This window comes from Pongo abelii, chromosome 19 (assembly GCF_028885655.2).
Source record: "Pongo abelii isolate AG06213 chromosome 19, NHGRI_mPonAbe1-v2.0_pri, whole genome shotgun sequence".
Classification (NCBI taxonomy): Eukaryota; Metazoa; Chordata; class Mammalia; order Primates; family Hominidae; genus Pongo; species Pongo abelii.
Window position 1 is genome coordinate 73,101,158 of NC_072004.2, and position 17,632 is coordinate 73,118,789.

At 49.5% G+C, this 17,632-nt stretch overlaps 2 protein-coding genes across 3 annotated transcripts; both read left to right on the forward strand.

The window, feature by feature from the left end:
* Positions 1-51: 51 nt before the first annotated feature.
* PSME3 (proteasome activator subunit 3) lies at positions 52-9,842 on the forward strand. 2 transcript variants are annotated; one of them, NM_001131189.2, is given in 11 exon segments: positions 52-288; positions 963-995; positions 1,118-1,180; positions 1,374-1,478; positions 4,236-4,284; positions 4,674-4,786; positions 5,310-5,378; positions 5,523-5,590; positions 5,690-5,744; positions 5,872-5,958; positions 8,097-9,838. In NM_001131189.2, coding segments are annotated over 11 exon segments (765 nt in total). In that variant the 5' UTR covers positions 52-246; the 3' UTR covers positions 8,178-9,838.
* Positions 9,843-10,350: 508 nt separating this feature from the next.
* AOC2 (amine oxidase copper containing 2) lies at positions 10,351-17,285 on the forward strand. The gene is made up of 4 exons (XM_009251723.4): positions 10,351-12,815; positions 15,661-15,946; positions 16,176-16,305; positions 16,657-17,285. Exons 1-4 carry the CDS (start codon positions 11,228-11,230, stop codon positions 16,921-16,923), a joined length of 2,271 nt encoding a protein of 756 aa, XP_009249998.1. The 5' UTR covers positions 10,351-11,227; the 3' UTR covers positions 16,924-17,285.
* Positions 17,286-17,632: the final 347 nt, after the last annotated feature.

Here is a 17,632-nt window from a genome sequence, read left to right on the forward strand (position 1 = left end):
TTGGCTGTGACGCAGTTTCCGGCGTGAGCGGCGAAAGCCGGGAGGGCGAGCGAGAGAGCGACCAGGCGGCAGGCTGCCGGCGGGCGGGCGGACGGCACGGAGGGAGGGAGCGGGCGAGCAGTGAGTAAGCCAGCGAGGGCGGCCGGGTCCCGAGGTCAGCCGAGATTTCTCAGGTCCCTCCGGCCCCCTCCCTGGAGTCCACAGCGCCTCCAGTGTCCAGCGGATCGGACACGGCCCGGCCCGGCCATGGCCTCGTTGCTGAAGGTGGATCAGGAAGTGAAGCTCAAGGTAGCGGCACCGGTCCGGCCTTTTTGCCCCTCGCTTCGATCCCCCAGCAGTCTGACCGGCTTTCAACTCCCCATGGCGTCTTTGTCTCCCTGGGGATACCAGTTCTGAGCTTCTGCTCGGCTCAGCCCAGCCCCCAACTCCCGGGGTCGGCTTCGCGGGAGAGGAAAATATAGGATGGCTTTCTGTACCGCGTCTGATGATGGAGAGTCCCGGGGACACCTCCGCGGACACGTGTTGGACTCAGGGCTTTAGGCCAGTGACAGCTGGAAATCCCCCAGCCCAACAACGTCCCTGGACACTGCCCCTGCCCTTGGCGGCTGGCCTGCCTGGTATCATAGACCAGGTCTGGGTGGGGGTTGGCACGTTTGTGAGCTCACATCTTCCCTAACTACCTGTCTTTTGTCTGCTTATCAAATTCAGACAGCTTCAGACATAGGAGGGAGGGAGGGAAGGGGGAGGACGGAGGAGACAGGCAGGTGCTGTCCTCAAAGCCCTGCTTACTTCTCCTGAGATGGAAAAATGGATCCTCAAAAAAATAAAGTATTTGCAGTCTGGGGGCCTCTCAGCTTCTTATTACAGTTACAAGGTGAGGGAAAGACAGTTGGATTTGGGATTCTCCATCCTGCTCTTATCTCTGTCCCCAGGTACTGAATTGCTCTCTTTGTTAATTTTAGGTTGATTCTTTCAGGGAGCGGATCACAAGTGAGGTAAGTGAAATAAATAGAAAAATGATTGTTGGTTGAGAGTTTCCCAAAGAGGAGATATCTGTAGAGAGAGAGTGAGACCTTCCCACAGATATTAATTCAGCTGTATTTTCCCTCTTCCTTAGGCAGAAGACTTGGTGGCAAATTTTTTCCCAAAGAAGTTGTTAGAACTTGATAGTTTTCTGAAGGTGAGAGACCCTTTTCTTTCCTCAAATTCCCCGATTTTTTTGGCCCTGGTATTACTGTCAATTGGGATAAACTGTGTTGATTCTTCTTTTTATTTTTTTAAACTGTAAAAGTACTTTCATTTCTTGCTCTTCAAATCAAATACTTCTTTGTTCAGCTTGAAAAGATTAATGTTTTGGGGTGGGTGTCTTTCAGGAACCAATCTTAAACATCCATGACCTAACTCAGATCCACTCTGACATGAATCTCCCAGTCCCTGACCCCATTCTTCTCACCAATAGCCATGATGGACTGGATGGTGTAAGTGTCCTATATTTATCTTTGTGTTCTTGAGCAGTAGGTCCTCTGTCCTCTGTTTCCTTGTCAGTTTAAGATGTACAGAGGTGAACAGTGGGATTTGGATCTGGGAACTAGGACTCTTACAGACATGATGACTCTAGTATAGTTCTTTTATTTCTTATTTACTTATTTATTTTTGAGAAAGGGTGTCGCTTTTTTTGCCCAAGCTGGAGTGTAGTGGCGTGAATGCTGCTCGCTGCAGCCTTGACCTCCTGAACTCAAGCGATCCTTCCTCCTCAGCCCCGCAGGTAGCTGGGACTACAGGAGTGCACCACCATGCCCACTGATTTTTGTGTTTTTTGTAGAGATGGGGTTTCACCATGTTGCCCAGGCTGGTCTCAAACTCCTGAGCTCAAGTAATCCACCCGCCTCAGCCTCCCAAAGTACTGGGATTACAGGCATGAGTCACTGCATGGGGCCTCCAGTATATTCCTTTTAGACCCTGAGTTTCATTTACAACGTGAAGTGAATGTGCTAATGCTACTGTCAGTGTTAGAGTGAGTTTCAAATAAAAGAGAACTAGCTTAGGCCAGGCACCGTGGCTCACGCCTGTAATCCCAGCACTTTGGGAGGCCGAGGTGGACAGATCACGAGGTCAGGAGATCAAGACCATCCTGGCTAACATGGTGAAACCCTGTCTGTACTGAAAATACAAAAAATTAGCTGGGTGTGGTTGTGGGCCCCTGTAGTCTCAGCTACTTCGGAGGCTGAGGCAGGAGAATGGCATGAACCCAGGAGGCGGAGCTTGCAGTGAGCCGAGATCGCGCCACTGCACTCCAGCCTGGGTGACAGAGCGAGACTCTGTCTCAAAAAAAACAAAAAGAGAACTAGCTTCATCAGGTTACCTGGTTTTTCCCGTGGCTCTGAACAAGACTTTACTTACATTTGTTTCCATGTCTTGAGTAGTGTTATGGGATATGAAGTTCTTGCTATGTAACTGCAATTGCTATCTTTGCTGTGCATCTCTAACACCTAGTCTTTATCAGTCATGTGTCCACATGCTACTATAACACTGATGGTACTGTATTGTTGTCTGTAGTACTGCCTCATTGATAGAACTTGTACGTCTGGAAGGCAGGAACTATCTTTTTTTTTTTTTGAGACAGAGTCTCACTCTGTTGCCTAGGCTGGGTGCAGTGGCGCGATCTCAGCTTACTGTAACCTCCGCCTCCCGGGTTCAAGTGATTCTCCCATGTAGCTGAGATTACAGGTGCACGCCACCACACCCAGCCATTTTTTTTTATTTTTAGTGGAGACAGGGTTTCACCATGTTGTCCAGACTGGTCTCGAACTCCTGACCTCAGGTGATTTGCCTGCCTCAGCCTCCCAAAGTGCTGGGATTACAGGCGTGAGCCATCGTGCTCGGCTGGCAGGAGCTATCTTAATCTTTGTATTCCCAGCACCTAGTGTTGATCCTGGTCCCTAGCAATTGCTGAATACATGTTTGTTGACTGAATAATGTGTTCCTCTGTGGAACGAGCAGATTTGTACGTATTCCCTTAATTATCTTCCCTGCTTTGATTGGTTCTTTTTTCCTATTCTTTATAATACTTAATGTATTGTGTTTCTGGAAAGATTGGTCTTCCCAACTAGAGCGTAATTTGCTTTGTGGTAAGAACCTTTTGTTTCTTTTTCTGAGGGGGAACACAGTCTCACTCTGTCACCCAGGTTGGAGTGCAGTGGCTTAATCTCAGCTCACTGCAACCTCAAACTCCTGGGCTCAAGTGATCCTTCTACCTCAGCCTCCCAGGTAGCTGGGACTACAGGCACATGTGCCATCACATTCAGCTAGTTTTTGTATTTTTTGTGGAGACGGGGTTTCCCTATGTTGCCCAGGCTGGTCTTGAGCTCCTGAGCTCAAGTGATCTGCGTGCCTTGGCCTCCCAAAGTGCTGGGATTACAGGCGTGAGCCATGGCACCCAGTCCAAGAACCTTTTCTTTCTTTTTTTTTTTTTTTTTGAGATGGAGTTTCGCTCTTGTCACATAGGCTAGAGTGCAATGGCACAATCTCAGCTCACTGCAACCTCTACCTCCCAGGTTCAAGCAATTCTCCTGCCTCAGCCTTCCGAGTAGCTGGGATTACAGGTGCCTGCCACCACGCCCGGCTAATTTTTTGTATTTTTTTTTTTTTTTTTTTTTGAGATGGAGTCTTGCTCTGTTGCCCAGGCTGGAGTACAGTGATGCAATCTTGGCTCACTACAACCTCCACTTCCTGGGTTCAAGCAGTTCTCTGCCTCAGCCTCCCAAGTAGCTGGGATCATAGGTGGTTGCCACCACGCCCAGCTAATTTTTGTATTTTTAGTAGAGATGAGGTTTCACTATCTTGGCCAGGTTGGTCTTGAACTCCTGACCTTGTGATCCACCTACCTCGGCCTCCCAAAGTGCTGGGATTACAGGCATGAACCACCGCGCCTGGCTAACTTTTTATATTTTTAGTAGAGATGGGGTTTCACTATGTTGGCTAGCCTGGTCTCGAACTTCTGATCTCAGGTGATCCATCCACCTCAGCCCCCCAAATTGCTGGGATTACAGACATCAGCCACCACGCCTTGCCTCCAAGAACCTTTCTTAAAGCTTTATATGTACTTAGGAAATTGTGCAGAAATTAATAACATAAGCTGTGAGGCTGAGGAAGGGATTAAACTTGCTTGAAGGGTATCTTGTGATGGAGATGTGGGTGTCAAAAGTGGGCTCATCCCTGCCTCTTTGTATCCTTAGCCCACTTATAAGAAGCGAAGGTTGGATGATTGTGAAGAAGCCTTCCAAGGTAAGAGGCACCCTTACCTCACCTCCCCTCACCCCACCCCTGACTTGCAACCCTGAGAAGCAGGATGGATCTAGTGTTCTCCTGACCAGGAGGCAAGATCTGATCTTACTTCCCAGAGGTAGCATTCCCAACTCCTCCAAATGTGCTTGTTATTTAGTGCTCTAAACCTGGTTTTCCAATAAACAGAGGGTTTAAGACTTTTGTCATGTTTTAGATGCTCATCTGTTTTGTTCCATACATTCTCGTTGATTCTAATAGTGGTGTCATGGTAGGACTGTGACAAAGGCAGAGGTCACAGCATCTGATAGGTATAGAGAAAATAAGAGAGAGGCAGGGGATGCTGTGTCCTTCCCTCTTCCCTGATCATTTGACCTTCACATCTCTGCCAGGAACCAAGGTGTTTGTGATGCCCAATGGGATGCTGAAAAGCAACCAGCAGCTGGTGGACATTATTGAGAAAGTGAAACCTGAGATCCGGCTGTTGATTGAGAAATGTAACACGGTGAGGCACAGGCTGGTGACCTATGGGCCGGCCCCAAGTACCCCACCTGAAGTGCAAAAAACAGTGCATGTACGGGTGGTATGGGAATTGGCAGACTAGGTTTTTTTGTGTTTTTTTTGAGATGGGGTCTTGCTCCGTCACCCAGGTTGGAGTGCAGTGGCGCCATCTCGACTCACTGCAACCTCTGCCTCCTGGGTTCAAGTGATTCTCCTGCCTCAGCCTCCCGAGTACCTGGGATTACAGGTGCCTGCCAACACACCCAGCTACTTTTTGTATTTTTAGTAGAGGTGGGGCTTCACCATTTTGGCCATGGTTAGCCAGGCTGGTCTCGAACTCCTGACCTCAGGTGATCCACCCACTTCGGGGCCCCAAATTGCTGGGATTACTGGTGTGAGCCACCATGCCTGGCCAGACTAGGTATTTTGACTTCTGTGTTCCTGGCATCTGGCTCCGGCTGTCTTAATTGTGTACTTCATGGCTTCAGCCTTCAGGCTAAGGTCCTCATATATGTTTTGACCTCCAGGTCAAAATGTGGGTACAGCTCCTGATTCCCAGGATAGAAGATGGAAACAACTTTGGGGTGTCCATTCAGGTAATGTACTTGAATTACAAACTGGGAAGAACAGCTTGGGAGATACTCTCATCTCCCCTGCGTTATCTTTTTTCCTTTTTCTTTGGGGCTGCTGTGGATGACATGGAAGTGGCTTTTGATGCACCTGTTGTTTGTTTGTTTTAGGAGGAAACGGTTGCAGAGCTAAGAACTGTTGAGAGTGAAGCTGCATCTTATCTGGACCAGATTTCTAGGTAGGGCTGCTTGGGCTTGGCCGAGGCATTGGGGGCTGATGAGGTGGTGGGCACCATCAAGGGTCTCCTGCAGCTTCCTCCTCTTCTCTCTCCTTCCAGATATTATATTACAAGAGCCAAATTGGTTTCTAAAATAGCTAAATATCCCCATGTGGTAAGTAAGGGGTTTGTGGCCTGAGGGTGGAGGTGGCAGGATAGTGAAGAGTGACTGTTACTGGGAAGGAGCTGTCTGGGAACAATTGGGCTTTGGGGACTAGCTTTTTCCTCTATCCTCCTTGCAGGAGGACTATCGCCGCACCGTGACAGAGATTGATGAGAAAGAATATATCAGCCTTCGGCTCATAATATCAGAGCTGAGGAATCAATATGTGAGTAACCTCAGTCCTTGTCCATAGTTGCTGTGGCTTCTCTTAGTTCTGTTGAGAGTATTCTTAAAATTCTCTGAAGGGCTGAGATGAGGGTCTGAGATAAAATGAATAGACCAAATTCTATTCATCACCTGAGTGTTGAGAACCATGAAGTCATCCAGCAGGGTATCTCTCTTCTTTCTACCTGAGTGGAGGGGTGTGCAGTACAATATGGTTAAGATATAGGTGTCAGAGTCAGACAGACTTAGGTTTGCAGCCAGGCTCTACCTGTATTGTGTGACCTCGAGCAAATTGTTCAAGCTCAAACTTCAATTTTTTCTTTAAAATGGGACTGGGCTGGGCGCAGTGGCTAACGCCTGTAATCCCACCACTTTGGGAGGCCAAGTCGGGTGGATCACCTGAGGTCAGGAGTTTGAGACCAGCCTGACCAACATGGTGAAACCTTGTCTCTGCTAAAAATACAAAATTAGCTGGGCCTGGTGGCACATGGCTGTAATCCCAGCTACTTGGGAGGCTGAGGCAGGAGAATCAGTTGAACCCGGTAGTTGGAGGTTGCGGTGAGCCAAGATTGCTCCATTGCACTCCAGCCTGGGCAACAAGTGCGAAACTCCATCTCAAAAAAAAAATAAAAATAGGCCGGGTGTGGTGGCTCACACCTGTAATCCCAGCACTTTGGGAGGCCGAGGTGGGCGGATCACTTGAGGTCAGGAGTTCGAGAACAGCCTTACCAACATGGAAAAACCCCGTCTTTACTAAAAATACAAAAAAAATTTAGCTGGGCGTGGTGGTACATGCCTTTAATCCTAGCTACTCAGGAGGCTGAGGCAAGAGAATTGCTTGAACCCAGGAGGCGGAGTTTGCAGTGAGCCGAGATCGCGCCACTGGACTCCAGCCTGGGCAACAAGAGCGAAACTCCGCTTCAAATAAAAACAAATAAAATAAAATAAAATGGGACTGAAGAGGCCGGGTATGGTGGGTCACACCTGTAATGCCAGCACTGTGGGAGGCTGAGGCAGGTGGATCACATGAGGTCAGGAGTTTGAGACCAGTCTGGCCAACATGGTGAAACCCCATCTCTACTGAAAAATACAAAAAATTAGCTGGGCATGGTTGGCGGACCCCTGTAATCCCACCTAATCGGGAGGCTGAGGCAGGAGAATCGCTTGAACCCAAGAGGTGTAGGTTGCAGTGAGCCGAGATCGTGCCACTGTACTCCAGCCTGGGCAACAAGAGCGAAACTCCGTCTCAAAAAAAAGAAAACAAAACTGAAGAGTACCTACTGCACAAAATTCATTCGCTTTTTTAAAATAAGTGAGATAACACATAGAAGGACCTGGTGCAATTCTTACTATGTTAGGTGCACAATACATGTTAATTGTTATTAGACACTTGGGGCCTTGGAAATACCCATTTATACCCAGTTGAAGTATAAGAGAGGTGGTGCTGCCACCCTGAATGCCGGCTCAAGTGAGATTAAAATTACAGTAAGTTGGCCGGGCGCGGTGGCTCACGCCTGTAATCCCAGCACTTTGAGAGGCTGAGGCGGGCGGATCACGAGGTCAGGAGATCAAGACCATCCTGGCTAACATGGTGAAACCCCGTCTGTACTAAAAATACAAAAAATTAGCCGGGTGTGGTGGCAGGCGCCTGTAGTCCCAGCTACTCAGGTGGCTGAGGCAGGAGAATGGCATGAACCCGGGAGGCGGAGGTTGCAGTGAGCCGAGATCGCACCACTGCACTCCAGCCTGAGCGACAGAGCGAGACCCTGTCTAAAAAAAAAAAAAAAAAAAAAAAAAATACAGTAAGTCCTCACTTAATGTTGTCCATAGACTCTTAGAAACTGCGACTTTAAAAATGATGTATATCAAAACCAAGTTTTTTTTCATTAACATTGTAACAAAATGACATCGAACAAAATGACGTTATTTGAAACCAGGTTATTTGAGGACCTTCTGTACTTGATTTGCACCTGCTGTACTTTGATTTCCTTCAAGTCGCAGTTGCTAAGGACCTATTGATGACATTAAGGACTTACTGTATGCAGATGATTGCTTGGGGATTTGTGGAGGGGTCTCTCATTTTCTTGATGAGGTAAGGGTTGTACAGATATGTGATTCCCCTGATCCCTCTTCTCCCAGGTCACTCTACATGACATGATCCTGAAAAATATCGAGAAGATCAAACGGCCCCGGAGCAGCAATGCAGAGACTCTGTACTGAGGCCAGGGCCAGGGCCAGGGGACTCTGTGAGTCTGGCTCAAGACCGACATTGCCTTGGTTTGTTACATGACTATCGTGATGGGGAAACTGGCTGGAAATAGTAATCACACCTCTCTGTTTTTAGTTAGAGTCTAATGAAACTCTCATCTAGTTCTGTGATGTGTTTACCTCTTTTTTCAGGCCTCAGGAACTCTTCTATTTCCTTCCCTAATACCCCACACCCAACCTGTCGTAATTTCTGGAGAACTCCGGGTTTGTGTGTGCAGGATGTTGGCACAAAAATACCTGTGTTTTCATTCTCCTCCTCTCTCCCTCCTGTGTCTTGCGCTTTATGTTTTCTTCCTTTTGATAATTAGTTGGTTAAAAGCTGAGGAAACCGGAAGGAAAGTGCTAGGTGTTTTTTAGAAACTAGGGTGGCGGGGGGGACGAACTTCTCTTCCTCACGTGAGGTTACTGTTTCTTTCCTCTGTGGAGCTTTGGATCCTCCCACAGTTGCCCTGGTGATGACTTAGGGCTTCGCATCTGTGTACATCCCACCTTGAATCTTGATCGTGACAAGAAACACCTTAGGCCTTCAGTCAATTCCGAAGCTCCTTCAGATGTTTTTATAATGGGCGTTTTCACATGCACATATGTGTATGCATGTATACACCCATACAGACATGCACACACACACTCCTACTCCATTAGCTAACATACCCTCCCTCTCCACGATCCCTGTCACATACCTTTCAGGAGGTGATGGTTGTCTTAGTTGTCATCTACTCAGACAAACGTCCTGGGCCCATCCTCCCTCCTGATACTGTAGCCTCTTGGTACGCAGGGTGGGTTGGTGGAGAACAGAGAGATGAGAAGCAGAGAGCTTGGGGAAGGCCTGTTCCTCTCTGACTCAGCCCTTTTTGGCATTATTGCAAAAGCTTGACTCCTGGTTGCCTTTTCCCAGCCAGTTTTCAGTTGGGGTGAAGGTGTCTGCAAGTGTGAGGTCCGGATGCTGCTGCTCATGTTGGGCTTTCCTTTTGGGAACTATTTCTCTTTATTTATAGTGTCGAGCTTCCGGGGAAAGCAATCATTGGCGTGTATGTGTATGTGCACGCACACACATGCATATACACGTTTGTGTATGTGGAAATGCGCTGGGCAAGTCAAAACTATAGAAGAGTTGCCTCCTGTCTCTCGAATCTTCCAGAGATATCACTTAATTGTTAACAGCTTTTGTGTTAATCCCCTTCAGCCCCCAGCTCTTTTATTCTACCACGGCTGGAGAGTTGATACCTGCAGTCAGCCTGCCAGTGACTCTTAGTGTCTGTTTCTGACTTATTCTTCCTGTCTCTGTCTTCCAACCCCCAATAATATTTCCACCGGGGATGCATCATTTTTACTCCCAATATTCTGTAGAGAAGGAGTCAGGATGCTGTCTTCCCACGAATAGTACTCAGTAACAAACCAATTGCATTTTAGTTGGGCAGTGCTCCCACCCACCCTCCAGATCCCTTCCAGCTAAAACCCTTCCCCCTTCCCTCCATGTGTTTCTCAGTTTCCCGTTTTGTTTGTTGGATTGTTCCACTGCCCCTCCTCCTCACCCTATTACCCTTGGATCGTAATGTAAAATTCTTTTACCATGTCAAGAAATTATTAAAAATACAGGTACTTTGACCTCTTTCTAAAGCCGCAGACCCTGGTGCAATGCTCTGGTGGTTAGGGACGTACTCATGCTCGTATGTGTGCACGCTTGGACACCCACCTCCATGGACACCTAGCCACCCTGTTGTGTGTCCTTATGCCAGTTGAGCTGAATCTTTTCCCCAGTATAGTGGAAAGACTGAGGCTTCTGCCTACTGAGCAAGGGTGGGTGCTTCATTTGTGTTCAGTCTGAATTATGGGAAAGTTAGCTCTTCCCAGACCTAAGCTGCCTTCTCTCCCTACTTTCAGAAGATCCTAGTTCCTTCCTTCCCGAGTGATACCCACGAACTGCCAGTAGAGGCTGCTATCGTTCCACGTGTAAGGAATGACCTGGTTCAAGGCGTGTCCTACCCAGTCATTTTCTTTACCTTATACTAATTCTCCCTGAATAATGTCTTCAGTTTCTTGAGAAGACTCCTAGTTTTGGTTTTCAAATTACTTGGAGGGCTGCCTAGGAATCTATCTCCCTCTGAAATAAAGTTTCCTCAACTTCCACCTTGCAAGTAGCCTTCTGGTTTCCAATGATCCCCTCGTTGTCTCTGTAAAAAAAAGTTTAAGGTCTTGAACAATGGAGGAGCAGCTGCTCTGTTCTGTTTCAGAGATGACTACCAAAAGCTAGCGGTTTGTGAGTGCCTCCCCTGTGCCAGGCTGTTAAGTACCTAATGTGCATGATCACATTTAATCTTCAGGAATCTATAGGATAGTTGTATCTATTTGTTACAGATGAGGACACTGAGACTCAGGATAAGTATTTCCACTAAGGTTACACAGCTGAGGGAACTGGGATTGGTGGACAAACCTGATTACTAAGCCCAGGCCCTCAGCCACTCCACTGGATGGAAATGGCCTGACTATAAATCAAGGGCTTGGCATTAGGCAACAAGCAGAATTCAGTGCTTACTGCTGAACATGGCAGTGAATCCTGGAGCTGTTGGGATGCAGTTCCTGCCAGGAGGTAGGAAAATGGACAGCTTAGTGCTTGCACGCAGGCTGCAGAACTTAATTGGGCATCTGAGGTTTGTACTCTTCCTGAGACCCATTCCGGGTGGAAACTGGAGGTTAGCATCGTTAACCCAGATTCCCTTTCATCTGGTCTAAATGATGGAAATCAGTAGTTGGTACTGACTGCTACCAGTGGGAGTTCAGGGGCAAGGAAGAGGCTATGCATGTGGAAGCAGTGCCCTGGGCCAAACCACAGGACAGAAAATTGGAACAGAATTACATAAATCAAGGTCAGAAATTTCCTGCCCAACCCATGGGGTGGAGTTTTCTCCGTTCCTATCCATCCTAGTGAATATAAACCCCGACTTGATGTCAGTAACTGGAAGGAGCAGCTGTTAGAACTCTGATTTCAGCTCTCAGCATCCACCATGCATCTCAAGATAGTCCTGGCGTTCCTGGCACTGTCCCTCATTACCATCTTTGCCCTGGCCTATGTTTTGCTGACCAGCCCAGGTGGTTCCAGCCAGCCTCCCCACTGCCCCTCTGTATCCCATAGGGCCCAGCCCTGGCCACACCCTGGCCAGAGCCAGCTGTTTGCAGACCTGAGCCGAGAGGAGCTGACAGCTGTGATGCGCTTTCTGACCCAGCGGCTGGGGCCAGGGCTGGTGGATGCAGCCCAGGCTCAGCCCTCGGACAACTGCATCTTCTCAGTGGAGCTGCAGCTGCCCCCCAAGGCTGCAGCCCTGGCCCACCTGGACAGGGGGAGCCCCCCACCTGCCCGGGAGGCACTGGCCATCGTCCTCTTTGGTGGACAACCCCAGCCCAATGTGAGTGAGCTGGTGGTGGGGCCACTGCCTTACCCCTCCTACATGCGGGATGTGACTGTGGAGCGTCACGGCGGGCCCCTGCCCTATCACCGTCGCCCGGTGCTGAGAGCTGAGTTTACGCAGATGTGGAGGCATCTGAAAGAGGTGGAGCTACCCAAGGCACCCATCTTCCTGGCGTCCACCTTCAACTACAATGGCTCTACCCTGGCAGCTGTGCATGCCACCCCTCGGGGCTTGCGCTCGGGGGACCGAGCTACCTGGATGGCCCTCTACCATAACATCTCAGGGGTTGGTCTTTTCCTTCACCCCGTGGGCCTGGAGCTACTACTGGACCACAGGGCCCTGGACCCTGCCCACTGGACTGTCCAGCGGGTCTTCTACCTTGGGCACTACTATGCAGACTTGGGCCAGTTGGAACGGGAGTTTAAGTCTGGCCGGTTGGAAGTGGTTAGAGTCCCTCTACCCTCACCAAATGGAGCTTCATCCCTGAGGTCTCGGAACTCTCCAGGTCCTCTTCCCCCTCTTCAGTTCTCGCCCCAAGGTTCCCAGTACAGTGTGCAAGGAAACCTGGTGGTATCCTCCCTCTGGTCATTTACCTTTGGCCATGGGGTGTTCAGCGGCCTGAGGATTTTTGATGTTCGGTTCCAGGGTGAGCGAGTAGCCTATGAAGTCAGTGTCCAGGAGTGTGTGTCTATCTATGGTGCCGATTCACCCAAGACGATGCTGACTCGCTATTTGGATAGCAGCTTTGGACTCGGCCGTAACAGCCGAGGCTTGGTGCGGGGAGTGGACTGCCCCTATGAAGCCACGATGGTGGACATCCATATATTAGTGGGCAAAGGGGCAGTCCAGCTGCTTCCAGGGGCTGTGTGTGTATTTGAGGAAGCCCAGGGACTGCCCCTTCGAAGGCACCACAATTACCTTCAAAATCATTTCTATGGTGGTTTGGCCAGCTCAGCCCTTGTGGTCAGGTCTGTGTCATCTGTGGGCAACTATGACTACATTTGGGACTTTGTGTTTTACCCAAATGGGGCACTTGAAGGGCGGGTCCATGCCACGGGTTATATCAACACAGCTTTCCTGAAAGGGGGAGAGGAGGGCCTCCTCTTTGGGAACCGTGTGGGGGAACGAGTGCTGGGAACGGTGCACACACATGCCTTCCACTTCAAGCTGGACCTGGATGTGGCAGGTGAGTGCTGAGGGGATGAGGATGGAGACTTGGGGGCGGGGTCAGGTGGGGTGGAGGGAAGGGAAGGGAATCTCCCAGGTCAAGCTGAAATAACAAGTGGCAAGAGCCGGGTGTTCCAACACCACAGTTCTAGTGGCAACAGGGCAGGGACTGTTTGAGCATATTCAGTGCAGTCAGTCTGGTACTGGGCTACTGGGTATCTGGTAAAAGGTGAAAAGGGTTCCCCCGCCAAGCCTGTCTGACTTGCTGTGATTGTGAAACTAGTTTAAATGTAATGGCTGGGCATGATTGCTTTAGCTTCTAGTGATACTGGGTGGGTGAACTGGCCCAGTGGGGCTGGAGTTGGAGCACTTTGCTTCTTCCTAATTCTGAGGGTCAGTGGGGGTAGGGAGGGCAGGGTCCTGAGCCAAGGTCAGAAGAAGTCTGTCCAGAGTCTTCAGGGTGGGGGTGGACCTGGGGCTTAGGAAGGAGAGGGTAGCAAAGCTGGTGTTGCTCCCTAGGATAGGGCCACTCCTCGTCGGGAGGGCCATCCCATTCCTGTCTTCACAGTTGACTCATGGCAGGCACATAGCTTGCTGCAAGTATGGAAAGAGATTTCTCAAGCACGAAGGGCTCAACGCACACAGAGGACTTGCTGTTCCTGACAGACTGTCAAGGACAGAAAGGAACTTACAGACTCACAGACTTTTAGATCCACAAAGAAAATTAGAAACTCACCGGACCCTCTCCATTTTAAGGGAAACTAAGGAGGGTGGCGGGAGATGGGACAGGAAATGACTGCCCAAGTATAATGCAGCGTAAACTAGTATTTCTTGTGAAATGTTTTCTTATCCTCAAGTCTAAAGACATGGCACGTGCGTGCCTGTGTGTGTCTGTGTGCATGCACTTGCACTTGTGTTCGCAGTGGCATGGAGGGTAGGGAGGACTGATAGCATGATTGAAATGATCGTATTAACTAGATTACTCTTTGACATACTTGGATTTTGACTTGTTTTCTAATTGGAAGTTTTTCTTCAGCATCTTTGGCATTAAAGAGGCTTGTTTTGGGAAGTAACATTTATTGGACCCCTAGCGTGTGCAGCATGGGCTGCTGCTGTGGGCCAGAGAGGCTGTGTCAGGCACCAGCTCACAGGATGGCTGCAGAGGCATCAGCTTCAGCGCAGTGCCTCCTGTGCCAGGTGCCTTCATATAGGTCTCGTTGAAAGGAACTAACAGTCCAGACCTGCAGAAAGTGTGTGACCAAGTGCTGAGTTAGGCAGTGCAGGTTATGGATGCTGTAGAATTCCAAGGAACTCCCAGACAAAGATATGAATGTGCTCGCTTCTGAAAAAGACTGACAGTACTTCCCACCTTGCTGAGATCAAAAGTGAAGTCTCAGAGCTGGGAGGAGTATGCAGGGGACCATGGGAAGGGATTGGGTTTTCTTTTCTTTTTTTTGAGGCAGTGTCTCACTCTCACCCAGGCTGGAGTGCAGTGGTGCAGTCAGGTTACTGCAGCCCTGACCTCCTGGGCTCAAGCAGTCCTCCTGCCTCAGCCTCCTTAGTAGCTGGGATGACAGGCACACACTACCACGCCCAGCTTTTTTTTTTTTTTTTTTTTTTTTAAGACAGAGTCTCACTCTGTTGCCCAGGCTGGAGTGCAGTGGTGCAATCTCAGTTCACTGCAACCTCCACCTCCCAGGTTCAAGCGATTCTTGTGTCTCGGCCTCCAGAGTAGCACACCACCACACCTGGCTAATTTATTATTATTATTTATTTATTTAAGTAGAGATAGGGTTTCACCATGTTGGCCAGGCTCATCTTGAACTCCCAGTCTCAAGTGATCCACTCGCTTCGGCTTCCCAAAGTGCTGTGAGCTACCATGCCCGATTTTTTTTTTTTTTTTTTAAGAGGCAGTGTTTCATTCTATTACCCCAGCTGGTGTCCAGCACCTGGGTTCAAGGGATCTGCACCACCCTGCCACCAGCCTCCTGAGTTGCAAGCCACCACACCCGGCTCGGGAGTCAGTTTTTCAGCTAGCTTCTCTAAGACAAATATCATTATCCCTTTCATAGTTAAAAGAATGTCACTAGTCAGCTGCATGTGCTTTTCTGTTTATTGGGCACAGCCATAGAACACCTTTAATTATGCCCAGTGTAGGGATTCAGAAAGTGAATCAGAGAAGCAAATTGATCCAGGGACTGTTTGGTAGTCCAGTGCCAATAGAATTTTCTCCAGTGATAGAAATATTCTGTATTTGTCTGTGGCTCTAAACAATAGTCACTAGCCATGTATGGCAACTGGGCACATCAAGTGTGGCTAGTGTGACAGAGGAACTGAATATATATTTTAGACAGGGTCTTGCTCTGTTGCCCAGGCTGGAGTGCAGTGGTGTGATCTCAGCTCACTGCAGCCATAACCTACTGGGCTCAAGCAATCCTTCCACCCCAGCTTCCCAAGTAACTGGGACCACAGGCATGTGCCACCATGGCTGGCTGGTTTTTTTATTGTTTGTAGAGTCAGGGTTTTACCACATTGCACAGGCTGGTCTCAAACTCCTGGGCTCACATGATCCACCCGCCTCAGCCTCCCAAAGTGCTGGGATTGCAGGTGTGAGCCACCTCAGATGGCCCTAAATTTTAATTTTCATAGCCATGTGTGGCTAGTGGTTACCCTATGGGATAGGGCAAGTTGGAAGAAGATAGGAGCTTGCGCTTGCCTAGACCTCCTGGCTCCCAGCACTCTGTGCTCTGCTGCTCTCTCTGCCTTTTGTCACACCAGTGCAGTGGACATCATGGGGAAGACAGGGACCTGGCCAAGAGACCTTACCTGGTGTGGAACTCATCTCCCTTCCCTCCCCCTGGCAGGGCTGAAAAACTGGGTGGTAGCTGAAGATGTGGTGTTTAAACCTGTGGCCGCCCCCTGGAACCCGGAGCACTGGCTACAGCGCCCACAGCTGACTCGGCAGGTCCTGGGAAAGGAGGACCTGACAGCTTTTTCCTTGGGAAGCCCCCTACCCCGCTACCTCTACCTGGCTAGCAACCAGACTAATGCCTGGGGTCACCAGCGCGGGTACCGAATCCAGATCCACAGCCCCCTTGGCATACACATACCCCTGGAGAGTGACATGGAGAGGGCCCTCAGCTGGGGGAGGTGAGGAGGGCCCTGGCCTGGGTGGAAGGAAAGGACAGCCCCTCCCCTGCCCCAGTCTTTGGAGACAAACTCCCTGCCCACGGCTACCATTCATCCCTGTACCTCCCCTCAAACCCAAGTTAGATACACGGTGGGAAATGGTCTCACACGGAATCGGATCTAAGGGACTCCTGGGCCAGTAAAGGCACTTGACATTTTCCAAAACCACCTTCTTATGATTCCTGGCCAGATACCAACTTGTGGTGACCCAGAGAAAGGAGGAGGAGTCACAGAGCAGTAGCATCTATCACCAGAATGACATCTGGACACCCACAGTTACCTTTGCTGACTTCATCAACAATGAAACCCTCTTAGGAGAGGTTGGTTGCCCTAGGGACATAGGAAAGGGACACCTGTGGGCATGGCATCTTGGCTGCCCAGCCTCTGGCCAGAGGTTAGAGGGAATGGCTGATTTCCAGTTCGCAGATTCAGAGGCCATGGAGTTTTCTGATGACCAACACAGGTCATCCCTCCTGGGGTGAGATTAGCTCTGGGACACTGGCTCCCCCCTCTCCCCGCGCAGCTGCTTACATGGATTGCTCCATGTGTTGTGTGGGCATGAGGCTGGGCAGAGCGGAAGCCAGGCTGAGACTGGAGGCTGGGATTGTGGCTGAAGGGTGGTTCTTTGGGTCATGCTTCCATAGTCCTCCAGCTCCTCCTCCTTCCTGCAGGATCTCGTGGCTTGGGTCACAGCCAGCTTCCTGCACGTTCCCCATGCCGAGGACATCCCAAACACAGTGACTTTGGGGAACAGAGTTGGCTTCTTGCTCCGACCCTATAACTTCTTTGATGAGGACCCCTCCATCTTCTCCCCTGGCAGTGTCTACTTTGAGAAGGGCCAGGATGCTGGGCTCTGCAGCATCAATCCTGTGGCCTGCCTCCCCGACCTGGCAGCCTGTGTCCCAGACTTACCCCCTTTCTCTTACCAAGGCTTCTAGTCCTGAGGGTGTGGTGGGTGGCATGGTTAGGCACATGTACTTTTCCCTGTTTCTACTTTCTGTTCTCTGTGTTTTTATCACACCTGCTCCCCAGATTCCCACCCCCTCACTGTTCCTCTCACACGAAACCCCCATCCGTCCCTTTGGTTAATTCTTACTTCCTGTTCATCTCTAAAATGTTAAGTTATAAAAATGATTTTAAAATATTCAAAGAAAAATACCACAAATCCTACTACTCAGAAATAGGTGGTGTTCACATTACATCAGACATCTCTTTATGCGTGTGCATTGAAAAGGAAGAGTAGATAGACTTTTGTAAAACAGATGTTATATGTAATTTATAATAAAAAGTATTAGAGGAATTTTACTTGAATTTATTGTTTGACCTTTTAAGTATCTAGAGTCCCCTGGAGAATACTAAGGACTCTGGCCAGGGAAATTAGCGCCGGGGGACAGAGGGCAAGGGGGATAGACCTGGCCAAGGAATGTCATTTGGAAAGCTAAAGGGGCAGGGGGTGGGGGTCTTTGGAAGGAGAACAATAGTTTGAAGTTACAGGAAAAGAGCTGGCCCTGACTAAGTGGGGGGTTGGGGAAGAAGCTGGGCTGAGGTCAGGAGAGGCTACTCTGCGCAGATCCTGCTCCTTCCCGGTGCTGCGTTATCTTGAAATTTTCCTTCCCCTTCCCCCTAGCCCCAACTCTCCCCAACTCC

Coding starts and splice junctions, on each gene's coding strand:
- AOC2 (XM_009251723.4), top strand. CDS start 11,228: ATGCATCTCAAGATAGTCCTGGCGTTCCTGGCACTGTCCCTCATTACC. Junction 12,816..15,660: donor GCTGGACCTGGATGTGGCAG/GTGAGTGCTGAG, acceptor TCCCCCTGGCAG/GGCTGAAAAACTGGGTGGTA. Junction 16,306..16,656: donor ATGAAACCCTCTTAGGAGAG/GTTGGTTGCCCT, acceptor TCCTTCCTGCAG/GATCTCGTGGCTTGGGTCAC.
- PSME3 (XM_054546197.2), top strand. CDS start 800: ATGGAAAAATGGATCCTCAAAAAAATAAAGTATTTGCAGTCTGGGGGC. Junction 4,787..5,309: donor TGATTGAGAAATGTAACACG/GTGAGGCACAGG, acceptor TTTGACCTCCAG/GTCAAAATGTGGGTACAGCT. Junction 5,379..5,522: donor ACTTTGGGGTGTCCATTCAG/GTAATGTACTTG, acceptor TGTTTGTTTTAG/GAGGAAACGGTTGCAGAGCT.